Source organism: Mucor velutinosus (assembly GCF_035048745.1).
Source record: "Mucor velutinosus strain NIH1002 chromosome Unknown tig00001563, whole genome shotgun sequence".
Lineage (NCBI taxonomy): Eukaryota > Fungi > Mucoromycota > Mucoromycetes > Mucorales > Mucoraceae > Mucor > Mucor velutinosus.
The window spans coordinates 1,680,468-1,692,432 of record NW_027041904.1 but is presented as its reverse complement, the minus strand read 5'-3'; the positions used below and the strand labels follow the sequence as shown (position 1 = coordinate 1,692,432).

Below are 11,965 nucleotides of genomic sequence, written 5' to 3'. Positions count from 1 at the left end.
CAAAATGAAATTCTATTGATATCCGATCTTTCAGCTTTTTTAAGGGTGTAGTACAATAAAATTATCAGACCATTCTGTCAAAAGCCAATAAATAATCACCTTCTGGTCAATGCAAATTCCAAAGTTTTGACTTTTTGAACCATGCATTTCATATAAAAGGTAATTTTTATGTTGGAGTAAAATATCAGACCACTTCTTGCTCTCTATCACTCACGCTCTCTATCGCAATGATGGAGGATGCCACAAGAATATATATTTATTTATTTTTTTTTGCTCGACCATGTGTAAGAAATAAAACGAAGAGTGAAAGCAAGGAGAGCGAGAATGAAACTGTTTGTAATTAAACTTGCATATCCTGTATATGAGTGACAAGAAAACGTGCCTCCATTTGGACATAAACATATCCAAAATTCCAAAAAGTTCTTGAGCTGCCCCTTTTTCATTCGAAATCTGAAAGGAGGACGGGGGGAGGGGCAAGATTCTTGTGAAATAGCTTTCATTGTCATCCACTGTTGGTATGGAAAAATGTAGAAATGATACAATCATACACACGAAAATAAGGGGTACACGGTTCAAGCGGCCTAGTCGAGCAACTGTAAACGATCATGATGGCTAAAAAAGGTAATAAAAAGGTTAAATAAAAATGAAAAAACTTGTATTTTGCAGTAAATGTAATGTTTACAAAGTAGATTTTTGCTTCAAGATGCGCAGAGCAATTTAATTAAACTAAATAATGACGATGATGATGTTGTTGTTGGCATCGAAATAGTCGACCTTGTGGTTTGATTAGTGAATAACCGTGTATCACAATAATAAGAAGATACATTGTCGTTTTTTCGTATCACACACTAAAAAGGGGCGAAGAGGGGGGAGACAGAGAGACAGAGAGAGAGAGAAAGAAAGCTGCTATTTTTGTATAAAATGTGCTCTGTGTTCAGACCTCTCTTTTTCTCTTTCCTCTTTATTTTTTTAATGCAATTATAGACAGACAAAATCAGAAAATTATGGCTACTACTGCATTATCTCCATCTATCGATTTATCACCATTGAATACCAATACCAATGATCTCACAAGCATCCAGAATTCCCTGATTGAATCGTTTGGCCAGATTTGTTCGGTCGAACAAATGGAGTTGTGTCAGAAATTAGGCATGTTATCAAAATCTGAGCAGCAACAAACATACAAGATGGCCAAAGCACTGATTGAACATCGGCAAATACCCGTGAGCATGGAAGACTGGAACAATTTGACTGAATGGGTCCTCATGCTGAGAGACAGATATGCCATGCACTTGGAATCTCAGTGCATCAGACAGCACACCAGCGACTTGGAGCGCATCGGATATTTAGATCAAGTTCAACGATTATCTAACCTACTAGAAGAATACGGCCAGGCACATGATGATCTCACTGACCTGCTACAAGCTCTCAAAAAGTTAAGAAATGACTGGAAGCATCGCAAACGGGATGTTGAAAATATTGTCCTCTCTATCTTGTCCTCATCGTCAAATCCACATCCAGACTACCGTGTTGTCAAAATCACAAGATTGCATTTAGCTACATTGGGGTTAGGGTTCAGCTCGATTGGCAAATACTACATAGTGTACGAATCAAGTATGTCGGATGAATCCAAAAAAGACATATTGAACAATGTGGCAAAGGATTTTGGCTTGGTGTTTCAAGAAAATGCCGCTCAAAACTTGGCAAGAATGGCTGGTAGCTATCATCGCATATTTCAGCAAGAAGAAGACATTGATGTATTGGACGAAATTCAGAAACTGACGCAACAAGTATACATTTCCAGACCGAAATCGGTGATTTTACCGTATCCCACAAGCTTGCCTACCTCAAACCATGCTGTTAATGCTGCAGGTACCACCACAACAAACACAACAGCGACAAACAGCTCAAACAAAAGAACTTCAACATTTTTGGAGAGACGAAAATCAGTCATTATCTTACCAGACGACGATAACAATGATGAAAACAATAACAGCACTAATGAACAACAGGATAGTGGTATTAAATCACCCATGGTATTTAATATGGCAAAACCTGTATTTGAACCCGCTGGTTGGGATTGGCCACATGTGCTGAAATACAAGAGACCACGTACAAGAAGCGGTAATCACAGTGGCTCTTACTATTGGTGTCGCCAGATCTTGGCTCCCAACACAACAAGCGAAAAGGAATCCATCTCTTGTACGCAAGGTGTATGGTCTACTTCCATTTCTCGGTTATCAGATCACTTCGCCAAAGTGGGACAAGACTACTATTCAAACATGCTGAATAATGCCAGGTTAATGCATTCCCATAGAGCTCAAATGTTTGAATTTGCTACTCATTCCTTGATGAAAACCTATCGTGCGCTGCAATTAGAGCAAGGCTGCGCCAATCTAAGTAGAACGCTGGTCTTCCTCTATAGACTTCAACAAGAAACTGCCCAAAGAATTTAACTCCTTCATATCACACACATACACACACATATTTTGTATATATACACCATAATAAATTATTCTCTTTTTCCTCCTTAAAATGACATGAATTTGTGGCAACTTTAGGGGCAGGGGGATATTTTATCTTCACTAGATGCAATTTCGAATTCTGTCTATTATATCCAGCTGTTCTTTATGGGTCTGATTTCGTATCGCAAGTGGATCTTGCGTTTGTTCCAGTAACAAAATGACGAAATCCAGCTGCTGTTGTAAAGTGTCGTGGCCAATGCTCAATGAAGACCTCTGTTTGTATAAACTGCATAGGAGTTGCACATCTGGGTATACTAGTTGCTTTAGGCTGGCTTCAATTGTCTGTGCACGAACAAGATCGTCTAGGAGAAAAAATGTAAGATACTGCCTACAAGACTGTAAATTACAACTCACCTATTTCGATGGCTATTAACAAGGCATTAAACATGTGCCAAACATGCGCAGAGTCCAATGCGTATATATCCACAATTTTATAGTCTAAATCTTCCAATGATGTATACACTTGTATCATTAAATAGTAAATATCGTCTTTTGTGATTCCAAAAGTTGGTTCGTAAGGACATACGAGTGAGCACGTTGCATACAGAACGATAGCAACGTGCTCAGACAATACGCTTTGGCATTGCTGGCCTTCTTGCGCAAATAAATGCGCTGCCTCGCATAGAATGGAGGCAATTGAGTTGTTGGCATCTGTCAATGCTGGTGCTGGTTTTGTTCTATTTCTTTCTCGAGTCAAGTATTTGATCGCTAATTGATCGCATGCGTCCAACAAGTCTTGTATCGATAATATACGAATACGGCGAGCAATGTCAAGTAACTCGGGTGTCTCCAGTTTCCATTTGCTTGCAAGAGCATCCAAGTAGACGCTTCTAGCACCATCCAATTGTTGATAGATACACAGTAATCGAGCGAGTGCTAATCGAGCATTGTACAAGAACGAGGTGATTTGTGCAGGTAAGAATGTCGTAGTAGGCGAGGTGCTTATCAGGTCAATCAACATGCGCAATGCTTTCTCGGTATACTGTGGTCGTTTCAATGCGTACAATGTTTGTGCCTGAGTCCAATAGGTTGTCAACGCAACGGTGGCATTACCTGATTTCTCAGCCTGATCCAGCATACTGAGTGCCTCTGCAACCACTGGTGAATAAAAGCAGCTTTTGACATATGAACGTAATTACCTTGGACTTTGGGATGAACTGCTAGCTTTTGACTGTTGGCAGGACCTTTGGATGTCGGCTTGAGCTTCTTTTCATTGGCAATGTGCTTTGCACTCTTTAAATGGTTGGTGAATGTAGGCTCATTGCTGAATTTTTTTTTGCAAGCTTTACAATATGTGTCTAGTGCTGGTTCTGCTATCTTTTTAGCGAATGGAGATGCCATTGCTGCTGTAGGCTTTGCAGACTCTACGACTCTATTGACATCTCGTTTTGGCAGATCATAAGGTAGGATTGATTCCAATGGCTGGTATACTACAAGAAGGGTCAGATCATAGATGCAATTTAAATCAAAGACCCGGATTTCCTACTGTTATACGCTTGAACATCTAATTCTGCATCATACAATGGCAAAATCAAGCTTGACATGATGCTGTATGCAGACAATCTAACAGGAAAAAATCTTTTTCTAGGCAAAATGTAGTGTCAATAGATGATAGAGTTGTCCGACACACTTTGCACACAAAGCAAATGAGAGAGGAGCCTACGTGATGTCATTAGAATTGCAGAGTTCCAAAGGACGCGCAATACGTACACCTTTTTTAAAAGAGCTTCCCATTGCGAGTTCCTTTCTTCCTGCTTTACATTGATACAAAAAGATAAAATGACAAATACCACCAAAGAACAGAAGCAACCTGAAAAGACCGAGCCTGAGGCTATGGAGATCGTTGAGGATGAAGACGCCAAGCAACAACGCCTCGCCAAAGAGACAGTTACAGGTACGTAATTTGCATTTAAGCACCAAGAGATTACGTGTCTTATAAAACCTGTTTAACCATGTAGAAATCAAGCGCAATTTCGTCTTGTTGGAGCGTGCTGTCGACACAATTGAGTCAAGATTCACTACCCGTGTGTTGAGAACATTGCCTTCTATTAGACGCCGCTTGACTTCAGATATCCTCGCTCAAGTCATTTCAGATTACTATGGTTCCAGTAAGTGGCGCTTGTATAGTACTTATTTATACAGATGACTGACGATACGCTAAATAGATGACGCTCAAAAGGCTGAACTCCTGTCCTATCTGGGAGAGGTAAGCAAAAGCATATATCAAACCAAGCCATGCAAATGATAACTAACCTGACATTGTAGAACGAAAAGTCATCATCCACCGAAGAGGACGCAGAAAAGAAGCATGCAGTTTTGCCTGAAGTTGACATTTACCTTCACCTGAATGTATTAATTTATCTTTTGGACAAGAACGAGATTGAAAAGGTAAGAGCCAGCATGTAGCATTGTGGGAGTGGCACATTGCTGACATACAGACACAGGGTCTCCAACTATCAAACAAAACTGTAGAAAAGATGACCATCATGAACCGCAGAACATTGGATCAAATTGCTGCCCGTGTATACTTTTACCATGGTCGATTCCATGAACTGTCAAATAAGCTCGCTGAAATTAGACCGTAAGCTCATCGCCAAGTAATGTCCACAATGATTTTGACTAAAACCTCAATAGTATTCAATTGGCAGCACATAGAACAGCTACTCTAAGACACGACGATGAATCTCAAGCAACACTGTTAAATTTATTGTTGCGCAACTACTTTTTCCACAACTTGTATGATCAAGCCGACAAACTTGTATCCAAGAGCACATTCCCCGAAAAGGCTGGCAACAATCAAGCCGCTCGTTACGCCTATTATCTCGGACGCATCAAGGCACTTCAACTTGACTACACTGCCGCTCACACCTACTTGACACAAGCCATCCGCAAAGCACCTCAGAACAATGTCACGGCTGGTTTCCAACAAACCGCCTATAAATTCTTCATTGTCGTTCAGTTGTTGATGGGGGAAATTCCTGAAAGATCGCTCTTTAGGCAGCCCATCTTGAAGAAGGCTCTCGCACCCTACCTCGTCATTACTCAAGCAGTGCGTGTTGGTGATCTCAACAAGTTCCAAGAGGGATTAGCTCAATTTGACGCAGTGTTCAAAAAGGACAAGACTTACACCTTGATTCTTCGTCTCCGTCACAATGTCATCAAGACAGGTATCCGTATGATCAGTCTCTCTTACTCCAAGATTTCTTTGAGAGATATCTGTATCAAGCTTCACTTGGACAGCGAGGAGGATGCAGAGTTTATTGTTGCAAAAGCTATTCGTGATGGTGTTATTGATGCAACTTTGGACCATTCAGGGGGATTTATGAAGAGCAAAGAAATTGCTGACATTTACAGCACCAATGAACCTCAAAACGCCTACCACCAACGTATCAATTTTTGTTTGAACCTTCATAACGAGGCTATCAAGGCCATGCGTTTCCCCATGGATGCTCATAGAAAGGAATTAGCAAGTGCTGAAGAGGCAAGGGAAAGAGAGAGAGAACTTGCCCAAGAGATTGCAGAGGGTGATTTGGATGAGGATGATGAAATGGGAGATTTTTAAACACATACACGTTCTGGATGAATAAAAAAAAAACTTTATTATTATACTATTAGTTAAGATGTCTTTTCAGCTGGCTTCTTCTTGATACGCAAGCATCCAATGTCGAGATATGTACAGATTTGTTGGATGACGCTGCTTGCCAAGTCGTAGTATTGGTAAGCGGCAATGACGGAATAGATTTTGAGAATAAGTCTTTGATTGATGGGGATAAATTCCTCGATAAATGACTGGAAATAGGCAATAGAAACACCAGATAATAGGATGGCATTGACAGGCACATTGAAATAAGGGAAACTCAATTTTGACACGTGGGCTGTAATCATAAGCCCAACCTGATGACCAAAGAGGAACCCAAAGAAGACGATAAAAATAGCAAGGTGTTCAGACACAATGTCAGGCCAAAGACGCATCCATTTGTAAGCCCAGAAGCACATGTTGACAAAGGGGAAAAGGCCCAATGTAGCCTTTAAAATAGAGCTGTCCTTCTTGGAGTTTGCAGTGGGTGAGATCTTGACCTTGATGACATTATATAATCTGTTGACACGATGGTTAATATCACAATTCCGAGATGCATGATGAGCACAGCACAGCACATTACCCGACAATGATGTTGAAAAAGGTAACGAGACCACCGATCACGATGAGAACATGGTTCAACTGGAGTGCGCCCAGAAGTTTGGTGTTTGCATTGTGAGAGAAATTAATAAATGGCAGGACCTCTTCTATACGGAGCATCCAGAAAGCTGGACCAAAGTAGCCAGAGATCAAATGAATGCCACACAACATCAACACACCTTCAACGGGTCCACTAAAATGGCCCAAAAACAAAACACCAGTGTGGTATTCCTCCCAAGTAGACAAGTAAAAGTTTCCAAGACTGGCACATAAGGAAGCTACGGTCCACCAGCTTTGACCGAGATAAGTGGAGGAAGCCCACGTCAAAACACCCAAAGTGGTGTTCAAAGCATCACAGCCTAGAAATCAAAACTTAATTTAGCGCCCCAAAACACACACACACTCTCTCTCTGAAGCAAGAATTTGCTATTTACCATGATCGAATAATTCACCCAAGGGACCTGATGTTTGTGTTCTTCTAGCTTGCTTGCCATCGATGGCATCCAATGATTGATACATGAACAAACCAATACCAAAAGTTGTATACACCCAGTTGGGGCATTCACCCAATTCTGAGGAATAGTAAAACAAAGTAATGACATTGGCAACGACGATCAGTAAGCCCAACAAGGTAATAGCATTAGGCCTGTTGACAAAGGATATCTATAAGTAGCCATCCTATATGATCCACACCCAAGCATACACATCAACTTACGCTACCCAGAGCGGAAAAATCTTGACGAGATTATTCCAATAAGGACCCAAAACGTACTTGGAGACAAGGGATTTGTCCACACCTCCATATTTGTATAAATGCAATCCTTTGAGACTCTCTTCTGGAATATACTTTGTCATTTTCTAGTCGAGTGGTGAAAAAAACAAAGAAGAACAAGAGAAAAAAAAGAGCTTTTTTTTCATTTCATCATGGATTAAATATCACACACACTAAACCGCGTTGTTGGTTACACCACTGTTACTTTTGAGATGCGGAAAGCTAAATCCAGGTGTTTTTGTTTGGGGTGGATCTCATTTCATATGTTAATCACTATGCTGAAAGATATATACAAGCCCAGTTTGATTGCTATATTAGTTACAAATTAATCTGTAGCATCATGTTGTGATCATAATGATTACCTGCAGTTGATACTCGAGTAACTTTCTTGATGTACTCTTCTCGAGAAACTATCCTCATCACACAAACCAGCTATGTAACCATGACGTCGTTCGGATTTGGCATTGGTGAAATGTAATTTGATTGCTTTGGATCAGCATCTAACAATGCCGGATCGTCTTACGATTATCGTTGATCACTGGCGTCTTGTGTGGCATATGAGTGCAATAAACAGTCGCCTCTCGATGGAAAATGTCGAAAACACCTGCAGGGCCTTAAGCAGCATAATGCCGTTGCTGACTTCATGGCTCCTCTAGCAAAATCTTGATTTTAATAACAACCAATTTAATCAATGCGTACATCAGATATCATCATTCTACTGTATATACTAGTCATTATATATAATAGTAAACTTGAACACAAAAACGTCGTCGTAGCCCATCAGAGATTAAAAGCTCCTTTCCCAAGAACATAACATGTCTAATTCAAGCGACTTCTTGCCTGTTATTTGGCTGTAGATTGAGTAGTTTGTGGTTTCAGAGCAACATTTGGTAGTATTGACCTTAAAAGGGTTTTACCATAACGAAGCAAACGTGCAAAACTATAGCCATCAAGCAGTAAATTTGGTTTCTCATTTTCGTTTCTGATAGGCTTACCAGCAACATAATGCATCAAAATTTGCATGAATTAGCTTTACCAAAATCAATATGCCTCCTATTCGAATTAAAAATTGCGCAGGCTGGAGATCTTCCCTTCCAGTAAAATACAGCTACCAAAAATGTGATTCAAAGATGTGATTCATGCCGTGTAAATAAAAGCTATACAGCAAAAACATAACCAAATTGGACAGTTTTCAAGCCTTCATATCTCCACATGTAAACTATTCTGAGCTATCGGAATAATGCCAAACAATTGTATTCGAGTAACAGTAACTTCCTGTCATCTTTGCTCAACTTTTTGGGACCAAAAAAAAAACATGGCCAAAAATCGACCAAAAGTCATGAGGTACCCCTCATGGTTTTCACTGAAAATCAAACGATCGCATCTTTGACCTTGATAACGAAGACTTTTACTATGGTATATATTATATGAAAATGTTTCTATCGATCCAAAGCACCCTCTGAAACTACTGTTATGAGGTTTTCTTATGCAAAATATGGCTATTTTCGCGAGAAACCTCATTTTAAACTTTATCAAATTGCTCAATAATTTGAGTCAAAACATCTATTACAATTAGCATCATTGGAAGCGCCTTGAAAAGCACTTCAAGGATGTATTAGGAAGCATAGGGTGATCATCACAATTTATATAGTCGAATCTCACAAAATAGATTAAAGAAGTCGACAAAACACAAAATTTGTCCAATCTTGATCAGAAAAAAATAAGCTGAGTTTGAATGGATTTAGCAGGAGGCGCTGCTGCTGGCTGGTCCACATGCATTTCTGATGATGGCAATGATGATTGCGATGCTGATTAAATGGGGATCATGGAATTGAAGGGACAATTGCTTAGAGCAAATACTTTTTTAGGGAGTTGCCTCATGAAGGTGTCTTTTGCAATGACAATATCTCAAAAAAGGTTGTAGATCTTACACAAGTCCTGTATTTACACATGGCTAGCTTTAAGTCACCATCCCAAGAGCATACCTCCCCCCTTCTGACTCTTGTATAGCCTTTTTTTTTACTATTAACTGATTGTTTAAAAAATACTTTATATGCCAGATTTTTATTATCTCTTATTTGGAATGTGTTCGGCGAGAGCCGTCATCGAGCGTAGCGAGATTGATCGGCTATTATAAACCGTAATCTATTCTACAATGAACCTAGTCTCCACCACCTTTGATTCAATATGAAAGGGCCAGCCGATGAGGAATTGATTTCAAAATTGGCTGCTCCGGTCGATAATGCAGTAAACTGCTGCTGATGCATTCGAAAAGATTCCCTGTCAGCAACCATATCTCGTGATTGCCAATGGTAGGGGGCGTAACGAATACCGTCGTTGCAAGTTGCAAATCGAGGAATCACCCTAACCTGCGTGTCCGGTAAAAGCCTTTACAACTGCATTTCCATCTACAGGAAATAAACGAATTATGATAGATTCGAACGGACAACCAGCTGCTGCTGCTGAGAAGATCAGCAGGTATTTGCTAGAATCCTGGCAATCCAAAATCATAGCAACCACCCAGCGAACATTATACTTTAAATAAGTGAATGGGAAGACGTGTTGATAGGGGGATGCCCAATTTTGGGGAGATTAGATAGTCTATCAGAGTGACGCGAAATTCTTCCAAACCGTTCAACTGGAATGAGCATTTTCAACTTGAGCTTAACAATGGGTCGTCTCTTCCAGTATTTCGCTGAACACGCATCACACGATTCATTTGACATGATCGAGTTTCTAGATCTACAATGCTGTATCACAAAATACGCTGCCACCAATGAATTCAAAAAGATAGTCGACGGCATATAAAAAAGCAAGAGCATTAGCAAAGAATACAAGATTGCCAGGAAATTTGCTAATATGATAGTGAATGATAACTATCAGGTATGTGGTATATCTGTAATCATACTCAAGGCTCAGTTTTGATAGGTGTTTCTTATAGATCCTCGAGCAGGCATCCTTTATCAACTACTGGACACATAAGGAAGAGATTATGACAAGACGAAAGTTGAAGGCTGTGCAAAGAGGTCGAGCCGCAAGTCAAGCTCAAGCGTACACTCATATGATAGATGAAATGAACAATAGTGCATCAAATGAAGGCAGTGATATTGAAACATCTGAATATTCTGCCAGAAAGTCTATACCATCAACTTCCAATTCACCAAGTGAAGACGATATCGGTGACACCTACCAGTATCTAACACAATGGCGATTCCTACCAGTACAAGTTGAAGTCTGATAGCTCAAGATGGATTGTATCTGGTCATGATGTCTCCTCCTCCTTTATTGATTATCGCAACGCTGTTATCAAGAAAGCTGAAGACTTGGAGACATTAAACTACTGTGAACAACTCGCGCTCGATGGCATTATGCTTATTAAAAATGACTTTACAATACTGATGTTGTCTCTTATGATGTTGCTCAAGCTAACATGAAATAAGTTGACAAAATTGACTATTACCAACCAGTGAAACTTGAAAATAGTCACCAAGATTTCCTTGCCAAGTTCGCTCAAGATATGGCTGTTCGATGCATCAACACAACAGACATTCATGATGATATCGCAAAGCTTCGCCAAGACCAACATAGTTATCAAGACGCAGCCGTTCTATGTGATGTTTTGACTAGCTTATTGAGCACCTACTCTGCAGACTACTCCAGCAATGATGTCAATGAAGCTACTTTGGTGAGGGATACTGTCGAAAACTTTCTCAAGGCTTATTTCCCCAACACTGCATTAACAAAATCTCTTGGTGCTGACAAAATGATCAATGACTCTGCAAAGCGCTTCAATGATTTGGATCCTTCATTGGCTACCAGTGGCAAACATGCTGACTTCTCCGTCGTATCAACCAAATCCCAGCATGTAATCCTATCACTCGAAGCAAAGTCAAACAGAGCAAAGGACGTGAATGACTTGGTCAAGCTTTGTAGAGAACTAAAGGATACTACGGTGGCTATTGAAGCTGAAGGACGCTCTGGTGCTGTGCTGTGTGGTATCCTCATGCGAGGAAATTGCTGTCATGTCTATTCTTTTGATCATCAGTTTGATGGATTATATCGTAGTATTTTGCTCAAGGTTATTTACATGCCTACAAATTGCTATGGCATGCATCAAGTTCAATCAATCATCCCCTTGTTCCAAAAGTTGGCTGTGATCGTTAAATTATCTGCATTGATAATTCGAAATCCTCCATCTTCAGCTCGTATCTTGGATAGCATCCCATCTATGCATACGCCCTCCATTATTCATATATCAAAAAGAAAGCTTGAAAAAAACTTCCTGGGTGTTCGTCATGCACGCCGCAGACTTCTCAAGTAGGATCTCTTGTATTTTTATGATCATCAACGTTCATGTCGCCATCAACTATTACTATACCAACACTTATATCATCACCCATTGCTGTCAATGCTTATATTCTCATTTAGTATTACCAATGCCTACATACCATAGTCTTCTGTACATCATTTACACAATTACTTACATGTATT

At 40.0% G+C, this 11,965-nt stretch overlaps 6 protein-coding genes across 6 annotated transcripts; 4 read left to right on the top strand and 2 right to left on the bottom strand.

Moving 5' to 3' along the window:
* Positions 1–1,004: 1,004 nt before the first annotated feature.
* On the top strand, positions 1,005–2,456 carry ATC70_009165 (uncharacterized protein; the record flags this gene model as incomplete). The annotated part of the gene is made up of 1 exon (XM_064828402.1): positions 1,005–2,456. One exon carries the CDS (start codon positions 1,005–1,007, stop codon positions 2,454–2,456), a length of 1,452 nt encoding a protein of 483 aa, XP_064685604.1.
* A 129-nt stretch (positions 2,457–2,585) lies between these two features.
* Positions 2,586–3,866, bottom strand: ATC70_009164 (uncharacterized protein; the record flags this gene model as incomplete). The annotated part of the gene is made up of 3 exons (XM_064828401.1): positions 2,586–2,827; positions 2,880–3,614; positions 3,665–3,866. 3 exons carry the CDS (start codon positions 3,864–3,866, stop codon positions 2,586–2,588), a joined length of 1,179 nt encoding a protein of 392 aa, XP_064685603.1.
* A 438-nt stretch (positions 3,867–4,304) lies between these two features.
* Positions 4,305–6,087, top strand: TUS1_1 (Rho guanine nucleotide exchange factor; the record flags this gene model as incomplete). The annotated part of the gene is made up of 6 exons (XM_064828400.1): positions 4,305–4,419; positions 4,484–4,633; positions 4,691–4,731; positions 4,791–4,913; positions 4,970–5,106; positions 5,160–6,087. 6 exons carry the CDS (start codon positions 4,305–4,307, stop codon positions 6,085–6,087), a joined length of 1,494 nt encoding a protein of 497 aa, XP_064685602.1.
* Positions 6,088–6,140: 53 nt separating this feature from the next.
* ATC70_009162 (uncharacterized protein) lies at positions 6,141–7,557 on the bottom strand (the record flags this gene model as incomplete). Its single annotated transcript, XM_064828399.1, has 4 exons — positions 6,141–6,621; positions 6,686–7,061; positions 7,137–7,348; positions 7,418–7,557. 4 exons carry the CDS (start codon positions 7,555–7,557, stop codon positions 6,141–6,143), a joined length of 1,209 nt encoding a protein of 402 aa, XP_064685601.1.
* Positions 7,558–10,333: 2,776 nt separating this feature from the next.
* On the top strand, positions 10,334–10,712 carry UAP1_2 (UDP-N-acetylglucosamine pyrophosphorylase; the record flags this gene model as incomplete). The annotated part of the gene is made up of 2 exons (XM_064828398.1): positions 10,334–10,357; positions 10,416–10,712. 2 exons carry the CDS (start codon positions 10,334–10,336, stop codon positions 10,710–10,712), a joined length of 321 nt encoding a protein of 106 aa, XP_064685600.1.
* Positions 10,713–10,991: 279 nt separating this feature from the next.
* On the top strand, positions 10,992–11,795 carry ATC70_009160 (uncharacterized protein; the record flags this gene model as incomplete). The annotated part of the gene is made up of 1 exon (XM_064828397.1): positions 10,992–11,795. One exon carries the CDS (start codon positions 10,992–10,994, stop codon positions 11,793–11,795), a length of 804 nt encoding a protein of 267 aa, XP_064685599.1.
* Between the last annotated feature and the right edge of the window lie 170 nt (positions 11,796–11,965).